At 48.3% G+C, this 26,414-nt stretch overlaps 1 protein-coding gene across 2 annotated transcripts in view; it reads left to right on the forward strand.

The window, feature by feature from the left end:
• Nucleotides 1–683: 683 nt before the first annotated feature.
• Nucleotides 684–26,414, forward strand: part of VANGL1 (VANGL planar cell polarity protein 1) — a 49,612-nt gene continuing 23,881 nt past the window's right edge. Inside the window, exons 1-4 of one of the 2 annotated variants that reach the window (XM_082616471.1) lie at nucleotides 684–791; nucleotides 10,108–10,314; nucleotides 18,429–18,561; nucleotides 22,514–23,121. In XM_082616471.1, the coding sequence (XP_082472597.1) occupies nucleotides 10,244–10,314; nucleotides 18,429–18,561; nucleotides 22,514–23,121 (812 nt within the window). In that variant the 5' untranslated portion in view covers nucleotides 684–791; nucleotides 10,108–10,243. Of the gene's footprint in view, nucleotides 792–8,229; nucleotides 8,334–10,107; nucleotides 10,315–18,428; nucleotides 18,562–22,513; nucleotides 23,122–26,414 lie in introns of those variants that run through there. The other variant, XM_082616472.1, reaches the window with a different exon arrangement.

Below are 26,414 nucleotides of genomic sequence, written 5' to 3' on the forward strand. Positions count from 1 at the left end.
CAGCGACCACGCTGTTAAAGGGAGGAGGAGGGGTAGGGTCAACTTTGGGGGCCTATGGGGGTCTAGGTGTGCATGGTTATATGTGGGGTCATTTCCTGAGCTGCATGTGAGTTTAAGGGTGACTGTGTATGTGGGTTGAGGTGTGGGTATATATGGACATTTGTGGGCTGGTTCTTGGAATATGTGTATTTGAGAGTGTGTGTGTCGGGGGGGGTTAGTCCCTGGGCTGCTGGGCAAATGTGTTTTGGGGCTCCAGTGGGGGCAGACAGGCTTGAATTTTGTGCATGATTGTGAGTCTGTGTGTGCATGAGTGTGTAAGCTTGAGCGTGCAAGTATGTTGGGGTGCTGGGGGGGTAATCCCTGACCATGTGTTTGTGATGTGTGGATGTGTGTGTGTGTGTGTGGTCAGCCCCTAGGGTCTGTGTGGGTACGAGTGTGCCTGCGTGTGTGTGCGTGTGAGTCGGTATGTGTGTTTGAGTGTGTGTGTGTGTGTCCGGGGCGCGTTGAGCCTGAGGGTTCGGGGGAGACGCCGTTGGGCCCCGCCCTGCGCTGCAGGTGGGCCGGGCCCTCGGCTGGGCCGGCCGCGCTCGCTGCTCTTGGCTCGCGGCCGCGCCGGGCTCGCAGGGCTGGGCTCGGGCTGCGGGGCGGCGCCGGGACAGGAAGCGGAAAGCAGCAGTGCAGCGGCGGCGGCGGCGGGGCTCTGCCTCTACAGGAGCCCAGTGCAGGCCGCAGAGTCGGGGCCGCTGCGAGCCGAGACCGCGGGCCGCGGAGCCCGCACGGCCGGCGAGGAGGTGAGTCCCGCCGCAGGCCGGGCGCGGCGGGGCGGCGGGCGCGGGGTGCAGACCTCCCGCGGGGAGACGCCCCCACCCGGACCCGCGAGCCCCTGAGTCCTCCTCCCGCAGCCCCACCCCGGACTCAGACCCCGGTTCACTGCCCTCCTCCCGCCTCTGGCCAGGAGCCTCCTTCCCTCCCGCGGTCCATAGCCCGAGCCGTGCTTCCCGGGACCCCACTCCTCTCCCATCCCCGCGAGGTGCGCCCCTCCCTCCCCGGGGCCGCGCTCCCCGCGCACCCCACTTCCTCGGTCCGGGCATTTCCTCCCCACGCCTCGGACGCTCGCTTCTCCCCTGGCTGCACTTTGGGGTGCGCGCCCCGGCCGGCAGGGAGTGGCCGAGGGTTCCTGTAGGCACCCGCGCTGAGACACCGGCCCTGCGGGGCTGGGGCCGGACCGCCCTGCGCACCCCGGGAGCCGGGCGCGCTCCGTGGTTCCCACCCCGCCGCGGGGCTCGACCCGGGAACAGCCCGCGCCCGGGGGCCCGCCCGACCCTGGGCCAGAAACCGGCACAGAGCTGGCCTGTGTTCCCACCTCGCTTACAAAAGGGAGCTGGCCCTGGAGGCGGGCGGGGGGCGAGTCCGGTTGCGCATCGGAGAGCGCAACAGGCAGGTAGGAGTTTACTTTCAAAAACGCCGGGGTGGAGCAGGAGGCGTCCGGCTAGTCTCTGCCCGAGGCGTCCCGGTTGGAGGCAACCTCACCGCCTTGGGGCAGTCTTCGCCACGGGCAGGACCTCATTTCCTCCTGCAGGCTTTAAACTGCCCCAAGCAAACGTGTCCGGGGAAGTGTGAAGCTTTATAAAAATTTAAACGCGTCGGTGGCGGAGGCAGGAGTGGGGCGGAGCCGCGGCCTGGCGGCCCGGAGATGAGCTAGTGAGACTTGGAGCCGAGAAACCTGTGGCAGTTTTCACAGCTTCAAACCAGGTATAAAGCCCACCCCAAGAAGGTGTTGTGAGCTCGTTTAGCCGCTTGTTAAGAGATGTTAGAGCTCTTTATTATGATGATTTTGTGGCTGGCACGTGCATTTTGTTAAACCCCTTTTGGGGGGCTGTGATTGGAAATGCATGTATTTTTAGACAAATATTCCAAAAGTTAGCAAGCTGTAAAGAATCTGGCATTTTCACTGATGTGTTTATAAATTTTACAGGGTTGCTGAAAAATATTATAACTTGTGTCACCAATCAACAATGCTAATTAGCATTCTCCTTCCAGTGGGTGGGTTTGATTACACAGCTCCTAGTCTCTTTAAGTGAGATGGCAGAAACTGTCTGAATCCAGGGAGATGTAATTAGTCATTTTATGTAACCACTAATTAGAGTTTTTAGAGTTGAATTAAATCAATGTGATATAGTTGGGGCTTTGATTTGTGGGAGAAAACTGTTTACTCTCCAGTTCAAAGGAATAACACTCTTCACCTATCCATAAGCATTTAGCATTCCCAGACTTTGGTGTCTCTCAATATAATTAGTGAAACAGGTAGGGTGAAATATTCACTGTTACAGTGTTGGCAGTGTGACTTGGTTGCAACTTAATTTGTAAGTAAAATGGGAGAATTCTGAGAATGGCATATTTGTAAGGACTGCTTGCCAGGCAACACATTTTCATTGCCTTGTGTACTTGAGCAAAGGGATGAAACCGTAAGGGAAGGTTTCCTGACCGTGAAGCAATGCCAGGTCACCCTGGTCCACTGGAGAATAAACAAATGTTGAGTGAGGAAGGTATTCTCCCCTCCAGCCCCCAACACACACAAACACACACCCTGTTTGTTATCCCAGACCTCAGCAGCATTTGGGTTGAGTGGGCACTTATCACATTGTATTTTAATAGGCAGGCTCTACCTTTAGGCTGTGAGCTCCTTGGAGTTAGAACTATTTCAGATTCATTTCTTTTCTTTTGGACTCCCCACAATGCTTGGGACACTGAACCTGTGAGTAGGAGTTGAAATTGCAGAATTCTTTGTGGGTTATGTGTGGTTTGGGACAATTTGTGATTGTTGCCTCCCCTCCTCTCTGTAAATAAACAAGTCTGGTAATTGCTACATTGTTATATAGTTTCCATAGTCAAGGGTACAGGTTCTGGCATTAGACTCTCAGAGTTCAAGGCCCGGCTCCAGCACTTAACAGGTATGCCACCTTGGTTTTCTTAACTGTAACATGAAATTCATATTTTTTCTCCCATATAAGGCGTATTCTGAGGATTAAGTGAGATATTTTATGCAAATGACTTAAAACAGTTCCTAATACATGTGAAGCACTCGATTAACTGTGATCCATTAGATTATTATGGCCCTTCTCTCTCTATAAAGTGAACTAGCTGTGGCTAGGGGACTAGCTGTGTATGGGCATCGTGCTGTGCCATTTTCCAGAAGGTGGACAAGACAGGATTAGGTGGACGTGGGGCTGGACCATGTTTCTAGTAGTGGCTTTGGCCTCACCTGAAGCCTGATGAAAAGGTGCATGTATGTTCAGATGAGGTCTGTCATTGGTATCCTTCTGAATACCACTTATTGGACAGCAGTCATTGGACCCGGCATCATGGAATTTACAGGGGAGGTAGTACTTATGAAATTTACTTTTCCGAAGCTTAAAAATCTGGCAGGGGACAAGGGGGCGTCACTTGAAAACAAATATGCATCGTAAGAACTCCAGACACATTAACCATTCACAGCTTTTGGAAATCTATACCCAGCTGTTAAGGGTGTTTCAGAGGTAATTGATGACTGGAGCCAAGAGGAGATATTCTGGGAAGGTGAGCTGAAATCATTGGCAAGACAGGTAAAATGAGGTTGACATTTTCTTTTCTTGTGAATAGTGGCCCGGAATCACTCATTTATAAGAGCACTGTTGTAATGAAAGAATCACTGGGTTTGTTGCAAATGCCACAATCCCTCTGATCCCCACATCAGTGGACTGGATGATGTGTTATGGTTTATAGACCACAAGTTCAGCAAAATACTTCTTCCCATCCTCCCTTACAACCCTGAGGTCCTCCAGATAAACCCAATAAAACACACAGAGCTTTCTCCGATACTCACTTCTAACCTGGGGATGGTAAAAGAAGGCCTGCAAGGAAAAGAATGGAAATCAATAAATTAGTTAACTATAGCTAATGGGATTCATTAAAGGTAGACTCACATAGACCAAAAAAAGTACATAAGTTTAATGAAAAGGATACATAAGTCATGGGCCTCACAAAGGTATTCTTTCCAATGGAAGGAATTTAACTTTACTAAATAGTAATAATGCTTACCAGTTGTGAGTGCTTACCGTGTGCTAGGCATTAGTCTGAATGATTATGAATGATCTCATTTAACCCACCTTGAGCCTATAAGGTAAGCAAAATATAATTCTGTTGTTATAATTAGGGAAACAGGCACAGAAAGGTTAAGTAATTAATCTGAGGTCACACAGCTGATAAGTAGCAGAGCCAGGATTTGAACAGTGACAATCTAACTTCAAAACCTGTGCTCATTGCTTGTCCCCTGTAGAAGAAAAGTTGACTAAACAAAATTATCTAAATTATCCTTTTCCCCTTGAGTGCCACATAATTAAAAATGGGTAGCTTGAGGAAAATGTTAGCTTGAAAACAATAAAAATAATAAACGGTATAAACCCTTTAGAATTATATATATGATAAAAATCAAATATTCAAAGTGATGTGCACAGTATATGTAAACACAGTTGCTTCCCTTGGAAATACATCCACTGCAGAAGGAGTAGAATGGCTCTTTAAATTCAGCGTGTGTCTCTGTACCCCTTGCAAGGTAACTTTCTACCCTCCAACCCAAGTTCCCTTAATAGCTCTAGGCAGAGCTGTTGACATTTTTATAATCTCCTTTCTGAGAAGGTTAGCTTATGTTTACCACTGTCATTACCATAACATATTATTTCCCTCATATGATTTTCTGAACACTGTGTTTTCCTTTCAAGTAGGAGTCAGGTATATTTTATGTGAGTGAATGTGACTAGGGGCAGATTCTCTTCGAGGCCTCTGATCCCCACTTTGCTTTTAATAAAGGGGGGGCGGTGAAGGAGGGTCTCTGACATTTTTGCTGGGGAATTCCAGATTTAAGATGCTGCCACTTAGTCAAAAGTGCTCTTGCACCTGTCTCAACACTGCCCTCTGACCTTCATGAGATGTGATTTGACAAGCTCTAGCCCTATCCTGGTGTTTGCTTGCAGCCCGGAAGGGATAAATGACAGGAGGACAGGGGGTGGCAGAGACTGATGCCAGTTCTTACTGTGTCTGGCATATAACCTTTGCCGCTGAGTGAGACTTGTGCAAGCAGCAGAGCAGCTCCACTCTTGCTGGTTCGGATATCACTGTGGAATGTAATCTCTGCATCTTTTTCTTCGGTTGTAAAACGGAGGATTTAAAATAGACGACCTCTAAGGTTTCTTCCACAGTGAACCTATGGGCTCCACATCCCGAGATCTGCCACCTAAACCCTTCCTTTATTCAGCACACATTTACAGAGAGCCTGTTGTGCTCCAGGAGCTGGAGAGAGGGTAATGAAAGAGGCCCCTGCCCTTGTGGAGCTTACTGTCTCTACAGGAGCCAGTCCCTGTGTAATTGGAAATTGGGATATCAAGAAGTACAGGAAGCTGGGAAAGGGCCAGTTGAGGCCGGAGGACCGGAAAGGCCCTTGAAAGAAGCTGTATTTCAGCTGAGAGGGATGAGTAGGAATTGGGCAAAAGGAGGTGGGTGAAGAGTGAGTAGAGCAGATATACTGAGGCTGCAGAGAGCCGGGTGCCTTAGAGAACCTCGGGTAGAGAAGGAAAGCCCAGCTGGAGAGGTGGGCAGGGCCTGGCAGACCAAGTGAAGGATTTTGAGTTTTATTTGCAGTGCAGCGGAACACCGTGGAGGGGTTTTAAGCAGGGAAGTGACGTCCACGTCGTGACTTGAAAGATCACTCTGGCAGCTGCCCAGCCAGAGCCAGGCACAGTCTGGGTCATGTCAGGGGTCAGTGTGATAGACAGATAGTTCCAGATTCCAGGATCCACATTGACACCTTTATATGACCCTATCCTATTCAAGCCAGTGCAGCAGCCTATCAGTTTATTACCCAGAGAACCTGATTCCTTTTCTTTACTTTATTATCTTCCTGATAAGGCCTCCCTCTGACCTTATCTGAGTTCGGCTAATTTCTTGTGCATACAAGGGAACTATCTTGTAAATGTACTGCTGCAATGATAAGCTTCAGGATGTGTTTTTCTGTTAACTCTGTCAAAACTCTTCCATTGGCTTTTGAGATGAGTTCGCTCTGGATTTTGTCCGTCTGCCTCTGGTTGCTGCTTCTTAATCCTCACTGAGATCTTGGACAAGAATTGATAGCTCTGATAGAGACAGTGTGACCCAGAAGGGGCCCAAACCCTCTAGAGACTGAATTCTGTGAGGAAACCTGCAAGCTTTGTAATAGTTTAGCCCTGTGTCCTTGGAGCCTGGAGGAAGTGGGTGGCCTGAGAAATGGGAGAGTGAGGGGTGGATCCCAGGGGACAGAGGGCACTTAGTGACAGTAGAATGTGTGGGCTGAAGGGGGGAGAGAGTTGTGAAAATGGTGCTGGGTTGGCTGTATAGGGTCAGTAGGATGTTTGTATGGCGCCAGTGGAGGGAATTGAAAAGAACAGTCCGGGGCACCAGAGAGCATTGCGGGGGTGATGATAATCCCAAGCGGAGCAAGAGGCATCTGAGTAGGAAATGTGCATTGGGGATTTATCCTTTCAGTAAGTATTTGTTGGGTACCTCTTATGTTCAGTGTATCCTGGGGTAGGTAAACAGTAGCTCCTGTCTCCATGGAGCTTATCCTAGAGTAAATCCATGGACGGAGGAGAATAATGGGTGAGTTTTGAGTCTTAAAAGATAACTTGATGGGGGAGAGGGAAAGGACTGTTGGAGGAGGAGTAGCATAAACACCATCAAATCGGAGGAGGACAGGCAGCAGAGAGCTCCGCGAGGGCAGCCGTGTGCTGTGTGCCATTGTCATCGGTGTAACCTAGCTTCGCCTAGCAGGTCTCTCATAGCCCCACTAAATGTGGAGGCGGATGAATGAATACATGGGTTAAGAAGGTCTGAGGGAAGGAGGACAAGGATGGGACCTTTGGATTTGGCTCCTGGCAATCTCTGGCCAACTTAACGCTGTTTCAATGGAGTGTCAAAGATGGAGGATTGGGGCCTCCCTGGTGGCGCAGTGGTTGAGAGTCCGCCTGCTAATGCAGGGGACACGGGTTCGTGCCCCGGTCCAGGAGGATCCCACATGCCGCGGAGTGGCTGGGCCCGTGAGCCATGGCCACTGAGCCTGTGCGTCTGGAGCCTGTGCTCCGCAACGGGAGAGGCCAGAACAGTGAGAGGCCCGCGTACCACAAAAAAAAAAAAAAAAAAAAAAAAAAAAAAAAAAAGATGGAGGATTGGGGTGACAAGAGGGAGGGAATGGCAGCATATGCAAACCACCCCTTTGATAAGTATAGTTAGGAATTGTGAGAGAGAAACCAGACAAGGGCAGCTGGTAGAGTGGAGGTAAAGCTTTCCCCCAAACAGCACTTGGGAGCCCGTGATTTCCTTTGAGGGACATGCCTGGAGTTGCCTTAACGGACGGCCGGAGGTTTTAATGAGGACTAAGGATGACGTCCTCTTGCAGTAGGGGAATGAAATTTGCATTAGCCTGTGCCAGAGGCTTTATTTTGGGAGCTTCCTTTAATGCTTAACAGCAACCGTAGGAAGAGATCATATTAAATGGCCTCATTTTATGGGGGTGTTGGGGGGGGTGGGAGGGTGGGGGGATAAGCTCAGAGAGGTAAGTGTCTGCCCCACAGTGTCACGGCCGGGGAGCATGAATAGGATCAGCCCAGGTCTTCGGGGCCTGGGCCACCTGCCTCTGAGACACCCCAGCAGCATTTAGCCAGAAATAGCTAGAAGCTGGGATGGAAAAGAGAATCGAGAGTTAATGGGTTGGAGGGCAGAAAAAAGTATAGATGTTGTGGATGGTCAATTCTGGGTGTAGAAGACAGCAGTCAGGTTTCTGGGCCAGGCAGCCGGGTGTTGGAACCTGCAGGTCAGCAGAGAGCTGGGTGAAGGGCCTTTGGGGAAAGAGGCTCATTCAGGGCAGGTCTGGAGATCTTGGCTCACCTCCTGAGGCTGGCGTCTGCCAGGTATGGAGAAGAACACGCAGCATAGCCCAGAGCAGAAAGGAAGTGAGAGTCTAAGGTGCTGAAAGCTCATTGGAATTGCTAGTGAACATGCTGGGAGGAAGAGTAAGGAGAAAAAAAAAGACGAGCCGGCTCTTAAAGTCTTCTGGAAAAGTGGGGGAAGGTCCAAGAGCAAAACTAACATGTTTTTAAAATGCCTACAGTGGGGTTTTTTCCACATTTGATTCTTTACAGTCACCCCACGAAATAGGCTGCTTTATTTCCATTTTACGGATGACGAGACCTGAGGCTCCGAGGGGGACACAGCTAGTTAGCAAGCCCTGGACTGCACTGGGATGCAAGCCCAGCGCTGTCTGGCCGCAGGTGAGCCTCAGGTGGGGAGGTGAGCATGGGCACCCACTCTGCCTTGCTCCTTTCCATGCCTTTCTCTTACTGAGAGAGACAAGGAGAGCCTCTAGGTTGGGGACTGGTCACGGGAGTCTTGATAACCCCAAATGCCCCTTATCCAGCGTATCGGAGCTGGTGCTGGGAGTGGTCACAGTTGTAGCTTGTGTGTTTCTCGCATGAGCCTTTTTATTCATGCGATGTGGGTTCAGAGAGATTTAATAATTTGACTGAGGTCGTATAGCTAACAGGTGAGTAAAGCCTGGGATTGGAACCCAGCTCCTAATACTATATCAGCTTATATCTCCAGATCAACCCTGTGAAGTCCATGGCTGGTGGGTTTACCCCCATTTGACAAATGAGGAAACCGAGGCTCAAGAAGGCAGGTGACTTATCCCAGGTTGTACTTGACAGTGAGCAGCCCTGGCTAGACCCCGGGTCTCCCCACTTCTCACCTTGGGCTCATGCAGGAGAGCAGACATGAAATAATGAGTCAGGACATCAGGACAAGGGAGGCTAGCTAGCCCTAGGTGACAGACCCTAGGTAATGAATGACAAGGGCAAACACAACCTAGGTGGTACTGAGGCTCGGACTGTGTTGGCTAGTGGTGGTTTGTGGGTGATTCCCTCCAGGCTGGTGGGTCATTGCTCAGGAGCCTTGGCCTCCTCCCAGTGGGGGTAGAGGTATGGCATTTGCAGCTTCTTTGTTTTTTCTTCACACTGATCTCACTGGCTCTGTTTGCAGTGTCAGCTTCCAGGGGCGCTGGAAGGAGGAGCCCTGTGGGGTGGAGACCAGCTCTGGGGCAAGGGGTGCAGAACTCCTTTCACTCGAAGTAAAGGTTTAGCATGTGGGGCTCAGGAATGTACTTGGAAACATTTCCAATTTATTTTTATTGCATAGCAATATTTAATGAAAATGTGGGAAAAGACCCGGGAACCTGCAGCTAATAAATCACCTGCTTTCATTTTCTGATGTTCTGTCCTCCTTGTCCTTACATAAGTGATTTTATGTGATTGTAACTGGAATGTAGATTTCAGCGTCTATCTGCAATGCTGTATGTAGCCTGCTTTTTAAATTTATCCCTATATCATACAAATTTCTGTTCTTCATAATTATCATTTTAAAGAGCTCTATGATGTTTCTTTGGGTGAATGAATCATGTTTCCCTGAGCTAGTCCTCTGTTTGGGAGGCATTGAGAGTGTTTCTTGCTTTTCACTATTTTAGACAATGTGCTAATAATAGTTTTTCTTTTAAAAAAAGAGATTAGTTCCCTGAGGTAAATTCTCAGGAGTTTGGATTCCTGGATTGAAGAGATTGAGAACGTTTTTTTTTTCCCCCCAGTGGCTTTCGGAAACTCTGAGCAAATCCCTTAAAAGCTGCTTCCCTGGGTATTGTTTTGTAACCAGCACACTGGCAGTGGGAGCTGGGCACGGTGTCTAGGGCTGCCAGGAAGGCCGGGCTGTGTCTGGGAGATGGCCAAGGGCCAGGTCTCTCCCACCTCCGGTTTCCCGCTGCTGCGGTGGGGGGTGGGGGGAGGGTTGGGCTTGCCCGGCACCCACCTGTCCCCCTCCCAGACACCTGGGCAAGCTGGCTGCTGCCTGAGTGGCGCATTTAGCACTCAGGAGCCTCACTCTTGCTCCCTTGTTCCATCATAGAGACCCCAGAGAGGAGGTTGCTACTGTCACGTATCTTCTGGCCCCTTGGGTTTGGCTTTGAAGGTTGATATCTTTTTTTTTCCTCTGTTTTCCCAGAATTCGTTCCTGCCGAAGAGTAAGTCCTTGATTCCCAGGCCCTTTGAGGTCTGAGGAGGAGTCCAGTAGGTGAGATTCTCTACCTCTAAGGAGAAACAGCACCTGCTCCTTCAGCAAGAGCAAGCTCTCCATTGCTATGGATACCGAATCCACGTATTCTGGATATTCTTACTATTCTAGTCATTCGAAAAAATCTCACAGACAAGGGTATGTAAGCTACTGCTTGTTCCACTTTTCCTTTGGGGGAAACTTGCAGGTTGCTCAGGCTGCCTGGGCTCACTTTCAAACAGTCCCACTGCAGGGCAGTTGACGCCGGAGGTTCAGTCCACTGGTGCATGAGAAGCTGAGCTTTAAGAGCATTTAACAGGCATGGGGAGAAACTACACCACCAATTTACGTTTTTTAGCCACCATTACAGTTGATGACTTTAATTTCTCACAATTGATTTTAAAGTAAAGTTTCTCCCTTCAGTGGAAATGTTTTTCATTTCTAAGTACTTTTCACAAAGACAGTTCTCTCAAAGCTTTACCAAGAATGTAAGTGAAAGTTCAAAAAAAAAAAACAAAGTGTTAATCTGTTGCTTCTCACCCAAAGCTGCTGACTTATTGTGCATTATGCATTTGCCTGAGGCTTATCCACTGAAGTGGCAGGATTGGCCTAGTGCCTTATTTATTTCTCTCTGACTCTCTTCCCAGAGAGCAGGCCTGGGTTTTGAAAACTCCGACCTCGGGGATGGGACCAAATTTCCTCTCCTCTGTGAGGAATGAACAGGTCTGCACTGGTATTCATAAGGCCTGCAGTATTACAGACCTGCAGAATGGTGAGGAAATGAATGAATGAAGAGGTGGTACTGTACTGGTGAAGAGTGCAGTTGATAAAATTGCAGCGCTGCCTCTTACTTAGAGCCCTCATTTGTAAAATGGGTATAGCAGGGCTGTTGAGAGGACTAAATGAGATTATGCTTGTGAAGCATTTAACACAGCACATAGTAGGTCACTAACCAGTGGCTGTATTAATGCTACCAATGGCCTTGGCATTTCAGCACCACACTCAAAGGCCCACCTGTGGTCACGGCCCTGCCATGGCTGGGAATGGTGATTATAGTGGTGTTTCCCTGACTGAGCAGTTCCCCATACAAGCAGCTGAATGCAGAGCAGGATTTTGTTTTGTAAAACAGCAGTAAGATATGGATATCTAATTGATTTATTCATTTGTGAGCATGTATGGATGTATACACACAGAGAGGGATCTGGAAGGATAGAGTCCGAGCTGCCCAGAGTGGTCATCCACAGGGAAGGGGTCTACACAGGATGGTGACTGATAGGAACTTTCATTTATGCTTTATCTTTCTGCACTTGTTCAGTCTTTTACAAGTGTATATTTTGTGATTAAAAGTAGAAATGGAATGAGTGTAAAAGAAGGATTTTCAAAGATTATTTAATGACTTGAGAAAATATATATGATGCCATGTTACTAGAAAACAAGATTCAAAACTTTGTACGTGTAATGGTTATATATTCTTATGACACAGTGAATGGTAACAGATTGACCATGCCTGTCTCTAGGTGTGCAACTACTGGGATTATAGTTGTGTGTGTGTGTGTGTGTTTTTAACTTTCCTTATTTTCTAAATTTCATGTATTGCTCTTATAATCATAACAATCTGGGGAAAAGAGGTAAATGAGCTTGTGCTGGAGCCCAGGCAAGGCTTTCTAGTCAACATGGGAAACAGCAAGGAGGGCTGCTGAGTGAGGCGTAAAGTAACATGCCAGAGCCCAGATCCTGAGAAAGTCAGGAGCCCTCTGGTGAGAAACGTTTAATCACAAATTTCAATCAGCGGGTAAACATATCAGATTTGTTCTAAAATACTAGAAACAGCTGTGTAAAAATGTCCCATCTTTGAACTTAACTGGAAAAAGCAATTCCCTTGTCAGTGTGCCAAGCTTCCCCATCCTACACTGTGATGAGTGGAGTGGGAATTTGGGGTTCTCTTGGTGCTTGGGGATGAGTAGAGAGGGACGCCTTGCAGTGTTCAGAGGAGGAACCACCTCTGGCCTCCTTTATCTAGACTCGTGTCCCAACTGTCATTGCTCTGCACTGCTGTTTCCTCAGGCCCCTTGAGGCCCCCAGAAATGGATACTGCAGTGCTCTTGTGGTAACTTTAGGAGACCGTAACTTTCAATGAAAACAGCACGCAGAACTCTGAGGGCCTTCTTGGACCCCTGCGGAAAGTACTTGGCAAATGATAATACAAGCTGAGACCTTGAATAATTTAATCAAGGGTGTTGCTGAATGCCTGCTCAGAAGAGCTCGGGGTGAGAGATTCGAGATTTATAGGTGAACTTCCTGGCATCTTTAGAAAAGCAGCAACCTCTGAGTTGGATTCCCTGACAGGCAGCCCTGTAGGGCATAGTGACTGTGGGGCAGAGGTTGTAATCCATAGAGAGTAGGTGTCAGGAGTCCCTTGTCAGGGTGGTACTGGGGAGTAGTAGTAGCCTCCCACAGGCGTGCCCTGGACCCAGCAGAGGGTCTCTGTCACCCGGGAGTGTCCCTTTGAGGGCTGCTTTGCTCAGGGATTTGTTGGGAATTTGAACGGCAGAGTAGGAAAGGAGAGGGAGCTTGCTCTTTGGGAATCTTAGTAGAACTGTCAGAGGGGAATAATGAAGAGCAGCAAACTTGATATGCCTGATGACACCGAGATCATCTTTGGAGGACTGGCTGGGTCCTAAGCAGATGACAAGTGACTCTTTTCTAACAAAGAGGTTAGTGGTCTGGTTTTGTGATACCTGCCATCTCCAGAGGGTATCCAGTTAACTTGCTGGGAAAACGGCACAGACTCCAGCCGACCTCGCCTAACCTTTGGGTTTGGGAGCACCAGTTCCCTGAGTTCAATATAGCGGCTGCCAGTACTGTTGATGACCAGTTTGAGAGTGCCTGTGTTAGGACCCTTGGTCATTATCCCCCATCCTCACAGCTATCCCAGGACGGTGGGAGGTGGGACCCCCGTTCAACAGGTGATACAATTGAGACGCAGAGAGACAGCACTATTTGCCTGAAGTTAGGAGGTTGGTAGGGACCCTCAGGTTTAAGGCCCCATTTAGCCCTCCTTTGGAAGCCATGCTTTCCTCCCTGGGCTGTGCTGGGTGGAGAGCAGCAGAGTAACTGATAGGGAAAAAAGGGAGTGGAGGGTAAGCCATGTGACTAATGTACTAAAATGCATTGTCCAAAAGAGGCTGCCTGAGCGGTAGCGGGATCTGTGCTTTTGTTCCGAGGCCGGTTCCAAGTCAGTTTGTGCTGTGTCCAGCACCGCCCCCGCAGGCAGTGCCGAGAGGAAGCAGCCAGGCCCCCGCAGTCGCAGTTGGTGGAGAAAGGACAGGTAGTGGGCGGTGGTAGACAAGGAAAGGGAAGATTAACTGGTGGAGCTGCTTTCCCCAAATAGAAATAGACAGACAACAGAAAGAGGGCAAAATCATCTTCCCAGGAAATGCTGACTGTAAGTGGGAACGGTCTAGGAATCGACGGGGATTCTGGTCAGAGTGAGACGGGCTTTACAGCAGCACCCCCAGGGCTCAGCTCTAGAATCGCCTGAATACAAGCATTTACACACTCACACACGTGCAGTTACAGACACATGCCCAGGCCTCCAGCATGTTATTGCTTGCCCCCGACCCCTGACTTATCTTTACTCATATGGGCAGATGATGCATGGAGACAGGCTCAGAGATGAGGATACAAGGATTCCTTTGGCTGACACACCTGCCCAGCAAAGATGCGTAGGTGATCCAGACAACTCAGGTGGAGTTGGAAAAACACCAAGTTCACATATGTTTGAAAAATCCTTTCAGTAGTTTGGTAGCCTACTCCCTGTCTCCTGTTTCTCTTAGACACCGTGGACTGATGGTCTTCACCACTGGCGGGCCCTCTCCTGGAGGGTACTTGGCACATCCTTGACATCACGGCAGTTGGAGCTCTGGAGATGAACGTTTGGGTACTGATACAGTGAAGCAGCAGCCATACTGGCCTCAAAGCTCTGCATGCTGGAAAGCACTTGGAAGGCAGCCTTTTTGTTGGACTTCTCTATGTAGTCCGGGCTCAGACAGTAATTCAGAGCAGTAATTCAGGACCAGTGATTTTTATAAAAGCTGTACAACAGGTCTTTTTCCCTTGACAAGGACCAGCACAGCATGCAGCCCACGTTGAGTTGATAGGGTGAGCTTTCCATTGGCCCCTTACTTGACAGTGTATGGAAGGCTCTCGGCTCTGGGCCTGATGCACGCTGTCCTGAGTCCTGCTCCCAGCCTCACCCACTTAATGCTGTTTTAGTATAGAAGCCACACTGTACACTGCAACATTGTATAGCTGAGCGCTGCGCTCGCAGCTCCCATTATTGAGCCCCGGCTGTATACAGGGCATTTTACAAACAGGGAAATTTCTGAGTAGTCTCTCCAATAACCTCCTCCCCCAGGAGCATTTGGGTGGGAGAGCCTTGGGCAAAGTTTCCTGGACCACCTGCCTCCTAATCACCTGGGGTGCTGATGAAAAGGGCAGATTCCTGTTGTCTCTCCCCTCCGGACTATTTCTCTGGGGATGGGGCCAGTGAATCTGTACTTCATCTGCACCCCAGGTGGTTTGTCTGCACATTCAAGTTTGAGAAGCACTGGTTTAGGGTTTTGGGCTTGGAGGATGAGAAACCTTCCTGGGGTTGTCAGGTAATAGGCTCTTATATGGTTTACCTGTGATGTTACCAGGGGAACTGTAGAGATTGCTTCTCCTTTGGGGACTGTTGGGCCCTTTAAGGGCCAGGCTGGGCCAGTTGGGGTCGGGTCGAGGAATGGCTGGCCCCTGAGAGGCTGTTTCCAGCCCTGGGTGGTTCCCTACCCACTCTGGCCCTGGTAGTGTTCAGCCTGCAGGAATTGGCACTCAGTGAAAGAATTTTGATTTCCAGTGGAATTTGTGCTGTCACAGGATTTGACCCATGGGACCAGTGAAGAGACTGATGGGTTAGGGGAGCACGTGACTTGGCAGATGGCAGGACAGTGATAGATGTGAGAGCAGTTGGAGAAAGTGGGAACAGAGTAAGAGGAGGAGTGCCTCGGTCTGGCCTGGCCAAGGTGGGGTCCTGGGGAACAGTGATTCCAGACTTAGTCTAAACAGCTCATTCTAAGACGGATCAGACACATGGGAAAACTTTCCCAAATTGCTTATTGTTTCTCACAGTGAGTCCTTTTGAAGTGGTTGTCTTTGGCAGCCCAGAGTGTTGGGTGCACTGCTTTGTGTTCTCCAAGGTCATGGTCCAGTCATGACTTCTAGCAGTAGCTTCAAAGGCAGATTCCATAGCTCTGGTAAGTTCATCAAGTTCAGGGTGTGAGAATGAGCATAAGGAATACTTATGCTACAAAATCTTCCAGTTGCTCTTCAAATCAGTGCAGCCGAGCGGGTCTGAATCGAGGCAGTGGGGTCACATCCTGCTCTGCCACTTCCTGCGACTTTGGGGAGTCACTTAACCTCTGGGAGCCTCCGTTTCCTCATTTATAAAATGCAGACAATAATACCACTTAGGGTTATTGTTAGGATTGAACAAGATTAATATAAGAAAGCACTTGGTAAAGTGCTCTTTAAATTGGGATGGGGAGTGGAGTGATTGGCAGTGAGACACGCCCCTGGATAAACAAACAACATCTCTTAGCTGTTTCCTTAGTTGCCCAGTTAAAATAAAACACCAGAGTTGACCAGAACACATCTATTTCTGGACTCTAATTTAGCAATAGATTGTAGTGATAAATTACGCTACAGGGATTAGAGATGGTATCACTGAAAGCGTCTCTGGAACAACTGAAGCCTCCCTGCCCTTTGAAGGAATTAACCAGGGCTTATCCTAGGGAGATATTGATAAAGCAGAAGTTTGACCACAGAAAGTCTGCATGTGGTTTTGTTAGCTAAGTAGTAGGTTAATAGGAGGGATGCTGTGCAGGGGGAGGGGGTTTGACTGTGTGTTAAAAGCTTCTTTATCATCTGTCTCCAAGGAACACATACTGCTTCACCAAGTCAAGTCACCATTCTTTGCCATGTGTGGATAGTAACAGCAGTAATAATAACCACAGTTATTTCACATCCCTGTGACTATGTGGTGAGATCATTATCCCCATTGCATAGATGATGAAACTGAGGTTTTTCAGACGCTTGTCAACTGAAATAAAACACAACATGAGAGCTGTGAGCTCACTTTTATTTGGGGCTTCCTGAGGACTAAAGCCTGGGAGACAGCCTCTCAGATGGCTCTGAGGAACTGCTCTGAAGAGGTAGTGGGGGAGGTCAGCATATATATGACTTGATGAATGGGGTACATGCAAGCAGGCACACATCTTTTTGTGGTTGTTGTTGTTTTTTATTGCGGTACGCGGGCCTCTCACTGCTGTGGCCTCTCCTGTTGCGGAGCACAGGCTCTGGACGCGCAGGCTCAGCAGCCATGGCTCACGGGCCCAGCCGCTCCACGGCATGTGGGGTCTTCCCGGACCGGGGCATGAACCCGTATCCCCTGCATCGGCAGGTGGACTCTCAACCACTGCGCCACCAGGGAAGCCCCCAGGCACACATCTTGGTAGAAGGTTGCTGCTAGTCACGAGGAGCAGACGTCTCCATTAATGATTTTAGTGCTTTTCTAGGTATGAGAAGATACGAGAAATTGGGTTCATAAAATTTTCTCCTGAAAATGTCTAACTGTCTGAAGGGCTGTTCTGCCAGTTTTCCCAGAGCACAGAGTGCCTCATTCCTGATCTCTGCCCTGAACTCCTTTCAGGGTGTGTCGAAGGTCAGCAACTGCAGGGGCTAGTGACTTCATCCTTTTAGAGCCACTGGTGAGCGACATTCTTTAATTGGCAAGTTCAGTAACTTGTGCAAGCTCACACATCAGGTAGGGGCAGAACCAAAATCTGACCGTCTGTCTCTGTAGTGTGTGTGTGTGTGTGCAAGGCTTCTGTCCTGCCTGGGAGACCTCGGGGAGGAGGGCTCATGGGTGAAGGAAGGAGGACTGATGTCAGGGCGGCCTGTGGGACGGAGTTTGAGGGAACTTATTCTTGGCCACTGGGGGGCTCCTTTGGTGGGGCTCCTGGGTTGACTCTTCACAGTTGGGGGTAGGGGTGCCAGTCTCCATAGGTGGTTAATGTCCAGGTCATGACCCCTGGGCTTTGCACAGTGTTTGATTCCTTTCCTTATTTCAGCATTGACCCACAGCAGGGTGCACTCATCATCACCCTGGAAGACCACCCAGGAAGTTCATCTGGGGTAAAATGATGCAACAGCCTGCTTTCCTTAGGGAGCCTGAAACACACACACACACACACCTCTGTGTGTGTACCTCTTGGGGTCATTTGCTCTAACTTTTGCCTGTTTCTGTGGGTGCTTTAAGTTCATCTAGAATCTATGGGAATAGCTTTTAATTTTGAATTTGTAAGAATGAGAAGTAACTGATTCTCTGTATTGGTTTAGGGTTTCCTTTCTTCTCTTCTTGTCCAAAGGTGTAGGGTGACAGTGTGTCCCAGATTTTTTTGGACAGACCAAAGCTTAAGTATTTTGCTGTATTGTCCCAATTAAAAAAAGTCCTAGAAAATAAGTTTAGGTGAATTATGATCAAATCAAGTCAGTAATTTTACAATGAAATGTGCCTTACCTACAGAAACTCTAAAGTTCACAGTATTAGGCTTTGAAAAAATATGATCACTGTTGATAGAGAAGATGTGACAGTCTTTTTTTGGGTCTTGGAGTGGCAGAAAGAAAATAGTAAGTAGGGAGTAAAGATCAGCTTACTCTTTGCTGGGGGTGGGGTGGGATGGGTGGGTGTTGGCACGGTGTGTGTGTGTGTGTGTGTGTGTGTGTGTGTGTGTGTAGAAGTTTCTTAAATTCAAAATGAAATTTATAACGTTTTTTTTTAACAATGTATTTTTTTAATTTAATTAATTTATTTTTGGCTGCGTTGGGTCTTCGTTGCTGCGCACGGGCTTTCTCTACTTGCGGCGAGCAGGGGTACACTTTGTTGCAGTGCACAGGCTTTTCTTTGCAGTGGCTTCTCTTGTTGCAGAGCACAGGCTCTAGGTGCACGAACTTCAGTAGTTGTGGCACGCAGTCTCAGTAGTTGTGGTACATGGGCTTAGTTGCTCAGCGGTATGTGGGATCTTCCCGGACCAGGGCTTGAACCCGTGTCCCCTCTGTTGGTGGGTGGATTCTTAACCACTGCAGCTCACGGAAGTCCTGTAACATGTTTTGATGAGGGTTAATTAACATGGCATAAATGTGCTAGCGGATTATCTTTTATTATTTTTTTTCAGGGAAAGAAATAGAGAGAGGCACAAATCACCCCGGAATAAAGATGGCAGAGGGTCAGAAAAATCTGTCACCATTCAAGCTCCCACCGGAGAGCCCTTGTTGGCAAATGATTCTACTCGGACGGAGGAAGCTCAGGTAAGGATCAAAGGCAGTCTGTAAGTACACTGGCACTTGATCAAGCCTCTTTTCTGTAAATGTTTTCCTAAGTCTTGTTGTAATAGGTTCTCTTGGGTTTTTATCTTTATTTTTCTAGCATGTTAATTAGTTTATCTATATCCTGTGGTTTCTTGTTGGTCTAAGGACAGCCTGGCCTACCATTGGCTAGCTTGAGGATTCTTCTGAAGTGTGATTGGTTGGCCTGCTTTGAATGGTGTTGAAAAGAAGCCAGCAAGGCTGACGACAGAGCAGAGAAGGGAAAGTTGCAGGCTGCAGGCTCTGGAGACTCATTCCAAAGTAGAACAGTGTAAGAGAGAAGGAAACTCGCTCTCCAGAGACCCTAAGTCATGTTGGGAAGAAGAGCTCAGAGGTTAGGACAGCCCAGACGAAGCCTCACTAAACCTGGAGCTGTACACTTAGATGCCTGCTAGGGAAACATAGGTGAGTGAAATAGACCCTGGGTTACACAGAAGAGGCAAAAGTATATCAGGCTACCTTGGGAGTAAATAGCAATCTGTGTGGCATGTCAGTGTCAGGGCTGTGGCATGGAGTGATGGAATCTGGCACCTGGAGAATGCATTTCCTCTGTCAAGGAAACAGCAGGAATGCAGGAATTAAGTGTTCCCGGGTCTTGCAATATTTAAGAAAAGCTGGAAGTTAGGATTTTATGTGAAATCATCCAATTTTAAAATATGGACTATTTATTAAATTTTTTGAAACATTGTGTGTGTTCTTCTCTCTGGGTCCCAACTGTCTCACAGTCTACTTGATTTGAATAAACATCTGAGCTATACTCAGAAACATGTTTGCACAGCCCCTTGAAGTATATGCATGTCTAGCCTTAGCCCCAGATAAACTGATGTGTGCCCACACAGCTGTAAAGATATAGATAAGCCTGTATCTGTGTGTACCTATGGGTACAGACAGATGTGCATTTATAAGCAGATGTATGGACTGAAATTGGAATTCTTCAGAGCATGCAAGATGCTCTTAGAAGCCAAAGCTGCAGTTGTGGTTGAATGTGGGGTTTGTTCAGTGGTAAGTAAATGCCTTTAGTCCTTACTACTGCACAGCCTGCCTTGGCTCTGGGGCAGTCATAGGGATGGAGAGCCAGAGGGCCAGAGGAATGGTTGGATGGATGGGGCCAATCCTAAGACTGGACCACCCTTAAGTGCTGCAGGGGTCAGTTTCTTCCTGGATGTGAATTCAGAGGCGCTGGTGGCCCACTGTGAAGGCATTTCGTCTGTCATCTTCTCTACATCTTGTAGCTCACTAGGAAGCTACATTAGGAAGCTGTTGGTGTATACACCAGGGAAAAGCATTGAAGTGGGCATTTGGAGGCTGTACTTCTCAGCAGCTATGTGACTTGACTTTGGGCCTTCACAACCTTTGTGGGCCTCAGTTTCTTCATTGAAAATCCAGGGGATTGAGATAGAGGATCTAAGATCCTTTCTCTTCTAAGAACCTCAGTCTTGGGAAGATTGTTGGACATCTTCATTTATTAGGCACAGATGTGCACATATTCTTAAAATGGACAGGGGATTTAGTTAGCAACTCTTTGGCAGGAAAAAAGGTGAGTAGCTAAATCAGCTACGTAACAAAATGACCACGATACTAGTGATCATTATTTCAACACTGATCATCAACTGAATATTAGGCCCAATACAAAACATGGAATCCAATATTTGCCTTCACTAAGAGTGTTACAAAGTAACTTTACTGATCTGTAAACTCACCTTATGTTAAAGCAAGTTGTCCTTCTTTGAATGTGTGGCTGTTTCTTCTCGTGCTTGTGTTTTTTTTCTTTTTCAAAATTGAAGTAAATTCACACAGAGAAATGAACAGATCTTAAGTGTACAGTTTGAAAAGTTGTAATAGCTGAATAAACCCATATAACCCACATTCCTATCAAGATATATTTCTTTCACTCTAGAAAGTTCTCTTATGCTTTCCCAGTCAATCCCTGCCCCTAAACCCCTCTAAGGCAAGCCCTGCTTTGATTTCTATCACTGTAGATTAGTTTTGCCTGTTTTAGAATTTAATATAATTGGAATCATATTCTTTTGTTTTGGACTTTTTTTCACTCAGCATAATAACTTTGAGATTCATCCATGTTTTGCTGTGTTTCAGCAATTCATTCTTTTTTATTTTTGCTGAGTAGTGTTCTAGTGTATGAGTATACCACAATTTGTTATCCATTCTCCTGGTGGATAGACATTTGGGTTGCATCGTTTTGGGCATGAAAATAAAGATGTAAAGAACATTCTGGTTCAGATCTTTTTGTGGACATATGTTTTCATTTATTTGGGGTAAAAATCTGGGAGTAGAATTGCTGGGCCATACGATTAAGTGTAAATCTACATTTATATGAAACTACCAGACCAGTTTTCAAGAGTGATTGTACCATTTTAAACTTCTACCAGCAGTGAAAGAGTAACGGTTGCTTCTGGCTGTTATCTTAACTCGTAACTTCCCTCATAGTACTTGATACTTGTAACTTTCCGAGTTGAAGAACTATTGTTCCCAGGTCCAAACCTTCCCTGCCGCCATCACTATTTCTTGCCATAGCTTATACATTTCATGAATCATAATTTTTTTTTTTTTTTTTTTTTTTGCGGTACGCAGGCCTCTCACTGTTGGGGCCTCTCCCGTTACGGAGCACAGGCTCCAGACACGCAGGCTCAGCAGCCATGGCTCATGGGCTTAGCCGCTCTGCAGCATGTGGGATCTTCCCGGACCGGGGCACGAACCCGTGTCCCCTGCATCGGCAGGCGGACTCTCAACCACTGCGCCACCAGGGAAGCCCTCATAATTTTTTTGATTGTTACTAGATTTGAGGTTATCGTTTGGCTGTGAGATCTCTATCTTGCTGATTCAGCTATTAACTTAGATTTTTCTAAATTGGTATCTTACGCATTAATTGCACCCAACTTACCACCATGGCTGACTGTTTTTTCCAAGTTAAATCATATAGTCAAATTTCTGAGGCAAAAACCTCTTTGGACCCAATGTGGCTTTTCATTGTCTTCTTGCTCTTTTGTTGCTTTGGAACGACGTCGTAGTTGCTGGAGAAGTAGAGAAATTGTTTAAAACCCTGGCAACTGGATCATGTTAAATGAAGAGACAATCGCTCCAAACTACCTCAGACTTTAAAAAGCAAGAGAAAGTGAGACAGTGAAAGCAAGAAAGTAAAAGGCACACATTTTAGTAATCTCAGTATTTTTATGCTCTTGATGTTTAGTTTGCCATGAGAACATGTGTTTAGGGAGGAATTTTTGAGCTGTCCTGGCCAGAGATACTTGTATCTGTTTAGCTTGTTCAATGAGAAATGTTGTCAGATTGCTTGATACTTATTGAAAACATCATGGAGTTTTTAAAAATGTGTGTACCATCTACGGGTGACTTTTGATTTGTATGTAGCCATGTAAGTTTCCCTCCTGTGCAAGATCTTCCCTTCTCAGAGCTCCTGGAGAGCATAGTAATACTCCCCACTCAGGGGTTGGGCTTTAAAGTAAACCTTTATCGCCCAGCCATGAATCAAGAAGGAAATGCAGAGGGTTCTCTCCTTAGGCGGTAGGTGAGCTCGCACACGTTAGTCTAACAGCAGGATTGTCTATTCCCGAGCCTCTCAGGGATGCCAACACAGTGGATGATAATCACGAATCACCCAAACACGCAAACAGGTCAAATTATGTTTTCTCTCTTTGAAAAGTTAAATATATAGTACATTTTGAAAAATTTCAATGAAAATTGTTAAAGTTATAAAATTCCTCTATTTAAAGAGCTAAGCCTCCATTTCCCAGGAAGCCCACTCATGTGGGTTGGTTGAAGGAGGCGGACCCTCCCTGTCCCCTGTGCCTCCGCGGGCTTTGTGGCTTTTACACGTGACCTGTCATGTGGGTCTTCATCCTCACTGTTCTCTCGCTGTCAGGATGACAACTGGGGGGAGACCACGACGGCCATCACAGGCACGTCAGAGCACAGCATCTCGCAGGAGGACATCGCCCGCATCAGCAAGGACATGGAGGACAGCGTGGGGCTGGACTGCAGGCGCTACCTGGGCCTCACCGTCGCCACGGTGCTCGGACTCCTGGTCTTCCTCACCCCCATCGCCTTCATCCTGCTGCCCCCCATCCTGTGGCGGGAGGAGCTGGAGCCTTGTGGCACCATCTGCGAGGGACTCTTCATCTCCATGGCATTCAAGCTCCTGATTCTGCTCATTGGGACCTGGGCACTGTTTTTCCGCAAGCAGAGAGCCGACGTGCCGCGGATCTTTGTGTTCCGTGCCCTCTTGTTGGTCCTCATCTTTCTCTTCGTGGTTTCCTATTGGCTTTTTTACGGGGTCCGCATTTTGGACTCTCGGGACCGAAATTACCAGGGCATCGTGCAATACGCCGTCTCCCTCGTGGACGCCCTCCTCTTCATCCACTACCTGGCCGTTGTCCTGCTGGAGCTCAGACAGCTGCAGCCCATGTTCACGCTGCAGGTGGTCCGCTCCACTGATGGCGAGTCCCGCTTCTACAGCTTTGGACACCTGAGGTGAGGGGGATCGTCTAGGGGCAGAAGGACCACTGATGTCTTGCTGGAAGACAGCTAGTCTTCAACAAGTGAGGGGTGACGGCAGGCGCCAAGAGCCAGGACCGGGCTCTGACTCTTTTTCAGGTTTTGGGGGGAGGAGGAGGGGTGTGTGTGTGTGTGTGTGTGTGTGTGTGTGTGTGTATGGCAGGGTGGAGGTGGGGTTGTTCATGTGCATTGACTTTCCTCATTTTTAGATGGGGTGGCACAGGTACTGGCTCTCTTCCAGCTTGGAGTTTTGTTGGACCTATTTCCAAAGTTGTTGGCAGCTCTTAAAAATGATGGAGAGGGCCTCCCTGGTGACGCAGTGGTTGAGAGACCGCCTGCCGATGCAGGGGACACAGGTTCATGCCCCGGTCCGGGAAGATCCCACATGCCGCAGAGCGGCTGGGCCCGTGAGCCATGGCCTCTGAGCCTGCGCGTCTGGAGCCTGTGCTCCGCGACGGGAGAGGCCGCAACAGTGAGAAGCCCACGTACAGCAAAAAAAAAAAATGATGGAGAAAGGAAGCCTTAGTGATGGCTGCTGACGTTGCTCCGGAAATTGTCCTGTGAACGATAGAGTCATCAGCTGTTCCATTTTGTTCATGATGGTACATCTGGTTTACACCATTGTCCCAGTGGAATTATTAATCATTCCTTTTCTCCCCACTCTCAGAAGTGTCCTGGTTTGGGCAATAACTTATATGGTCACCTTAGTGATCCTCCAGTAAAGACTCAAGTGCAAACTTGGAAGAGTTGAGTGTTTTAAAAATGTATGCGCATGAGAAGAAGTTAGAAATACATTAAGATGTCATATTTTAAATCTGTGCATAAAATCAATTATTTTGTGGTTAACTAAAAGAGTGATCATCATTATTTATTTTATTTTGTTTTTATTTACCCCGAGGTAAACACTTTGTATAGATTGTCTTCACAGAACTCTTTGGTGTGGGTACTATTAATCCCTATATTACAGATGAGGAGATGGGGGTTTAGGGAATTTAAGTAATTTATACAAAAGAACATGACTAGCTTTGTTTAGGATCCACTAGATGCCATGAAGCCAGACCTAAGTTAATGCCCGCATTATGGCATCTCTCACTTGGTGTCATTGGCCCATTTTTCTATGTTTTTTTCCACAAACTGTGGGCTCCCTGAGAACAGGTGCTGTGTCTTACTCTTCTTTGCATCTTCAGTGCCTGGCCTAGAGCATGGCACATGGTTGGCACTCAGATGGTTACCGGATGAGAGAATGACCTGGGATGTGTGACATTGTCCTCTCCTAGGGCTCTCCTCCCTCCTCTGCATCAACATGTATGTCGACGTGTGTAACCTGCTTGGCGTATGGTAAGCACTTTGTTGGTTGTAGCTATTACTGCTGTGATACTGCAAAGCAGCCAAGATGGCAAGGGCACCTTAGTGGAGATCAGAACAATGGGCTTTGTCATATTTTTGGCTGGGGCCCAGGGAGGTGGCCCAACCTCGGTTTGGAGTCAGTGATACTGCCAAACCATCTCGGTGTTGGCACGAATCTTCTTTCATTTCTCTGGCTCAGATGTACCGCCTGAGGACTGGGTGGTTTAGCATTCAAGGCCTGTGCCACTTTGACCGATCCTTGGAGGGAATCGGTGTCTGATTCACAGGCTCTACGCAGCGAAATCAGGTGTATTGAGTCCTTTGCAGATGCCAGAGGGGCTCTGAAGGCAAGTCAGTCTCTGCTGCCTATTCATCTTAGGCAGCTTTCTTTCCCCATATTTTACATTGGAGAATGACCAGCAGACTTGTATTAAACGTCTGCTGCGTACAGAGCCCGGACCTGGGGACTCTGGAGACACAGGGTGGCTGCCTCCAAAGCTGTATTCCGGAACTCCTTGGAGGGGGGCCAGTGCCACACTGTGCAGTGCACAGTTGCAGACACAGGCCTTGGAATGGGCGACGGGAACACAGGAGGATGGGGTGGACTTCAGGCAGTGACAGAGATAAAGCCCGGCCACACATCTATCTCAGGACTGGACAGGTTTTGCTAAAGGTCAGGAGGATGGAGAGAAGTCCAGCTCTGGTCACAGAGAGATGAGTGACATTTGGGACTCTGTAAATGTAAGTAGTTAATACACTGGCCCGTGGTGAGGCCTGCTGTGGTTTTGTGTTTTGGCTCAGCCCTAGTTGTGTGAATCCCACCTGCGGAGGTGGAAAAGGGAAGGGAGTCTTCCCACTTTAGGTAGTCCAGGCAGTGGGGCTGGCTCCCTCCGTGGGCTCCCATGTCCCTCCTCCCTCTAGGACTGCTTGCTCTGCATGCTGGATCAGGGTGGAGGTGGGGAGGGGACACACAAAACAGCCCCAGGGCAGTGTACCACGGTATGTTCAGAAAATTGTGGGTCGTCCCGGTTCCTCACCAGATGGTTGCACCAGCCAGGGGTAGACCTGGGCAGGAGACGCAGGGCCCACAGTGCTGTGTGGCCCAGGGCTTGCCGCGGACCCCTCGGGGTTGTCCTAACCATGACCAAACAGCTGCCTAGTCCTTACTTGCTATCCCTGAAGCCACTCACCCTAGCTCCCCAGGGAGACGGAAGGCGGCCCGGGGGTGGCCCCGTATCTTCCTTCCAGCCCCTCAGCAGGACCATTTGTTTTCCTCCTCTCCTGCCTTCATAAGGCCCCTCTTGCCCCTCACATGGAGACCCTGGTTGTGGAGTGGAAAGATGGCCAGGGAAGGAGAGGTGTCTTTACTCCCGGAGCCCTCGGGCAAGGCCAGCCACCCACGCGACAGCCAGGCTGTGAGATCTGGGGCGGGCTCGGGATCCGTCTCTCCCTGCTGTCCCCCGTGGGCCTGTCACCCGCCGAGCCTTGGGCTAAATCTGGTCTAAACCCATTGGTGGCTGGAAGAGTCACTGGGTCAGAAATAGAACTTCTAAGCCCTTTTGTAAAGTGTCGAAACAGGAGGGAAGGGGGAATCGGAATAGACACAAAGCAGGTTCCGGGGATCAGAATAGCAGGTCATCCCCAGACCCGCCCGGAATCAGGCCAGTCTGCTCTCCCGTTATGTAAGGCCCTCCCCGGAGCAGCGGCCTACTGGGCTGAGATGCAGAGCGATGGTGAGTTCTTTTGTTGTTTTGTTTTCAAAGGTGATTTTATAAAGTCAACTGAGCTATTTTTGAGAGTAGTCAGAAAAATATCTATTCTTTAGTGTCTTAAAATATGTTTCTCCTTAGCTCTCATAAAAGGTATTTGCAGAGACTTGGCTTGTTGGCAGGAATGGGGGTTTGGGCTTATTTGAAAACTTT

The sequence above is a fragment of the Mesoplodon mirus genome (assembly GCF_964341445.2).
Source record: "Mesoplodon mirus genome assembly, chromosome: 3".
NCBI classification, from domain to species: Eukaryota; Metazoa; Chordata; class Mammalia; order Artiodactyla; family Ziphiidae; genus Mesoplodon; species Mesoplodon mirus.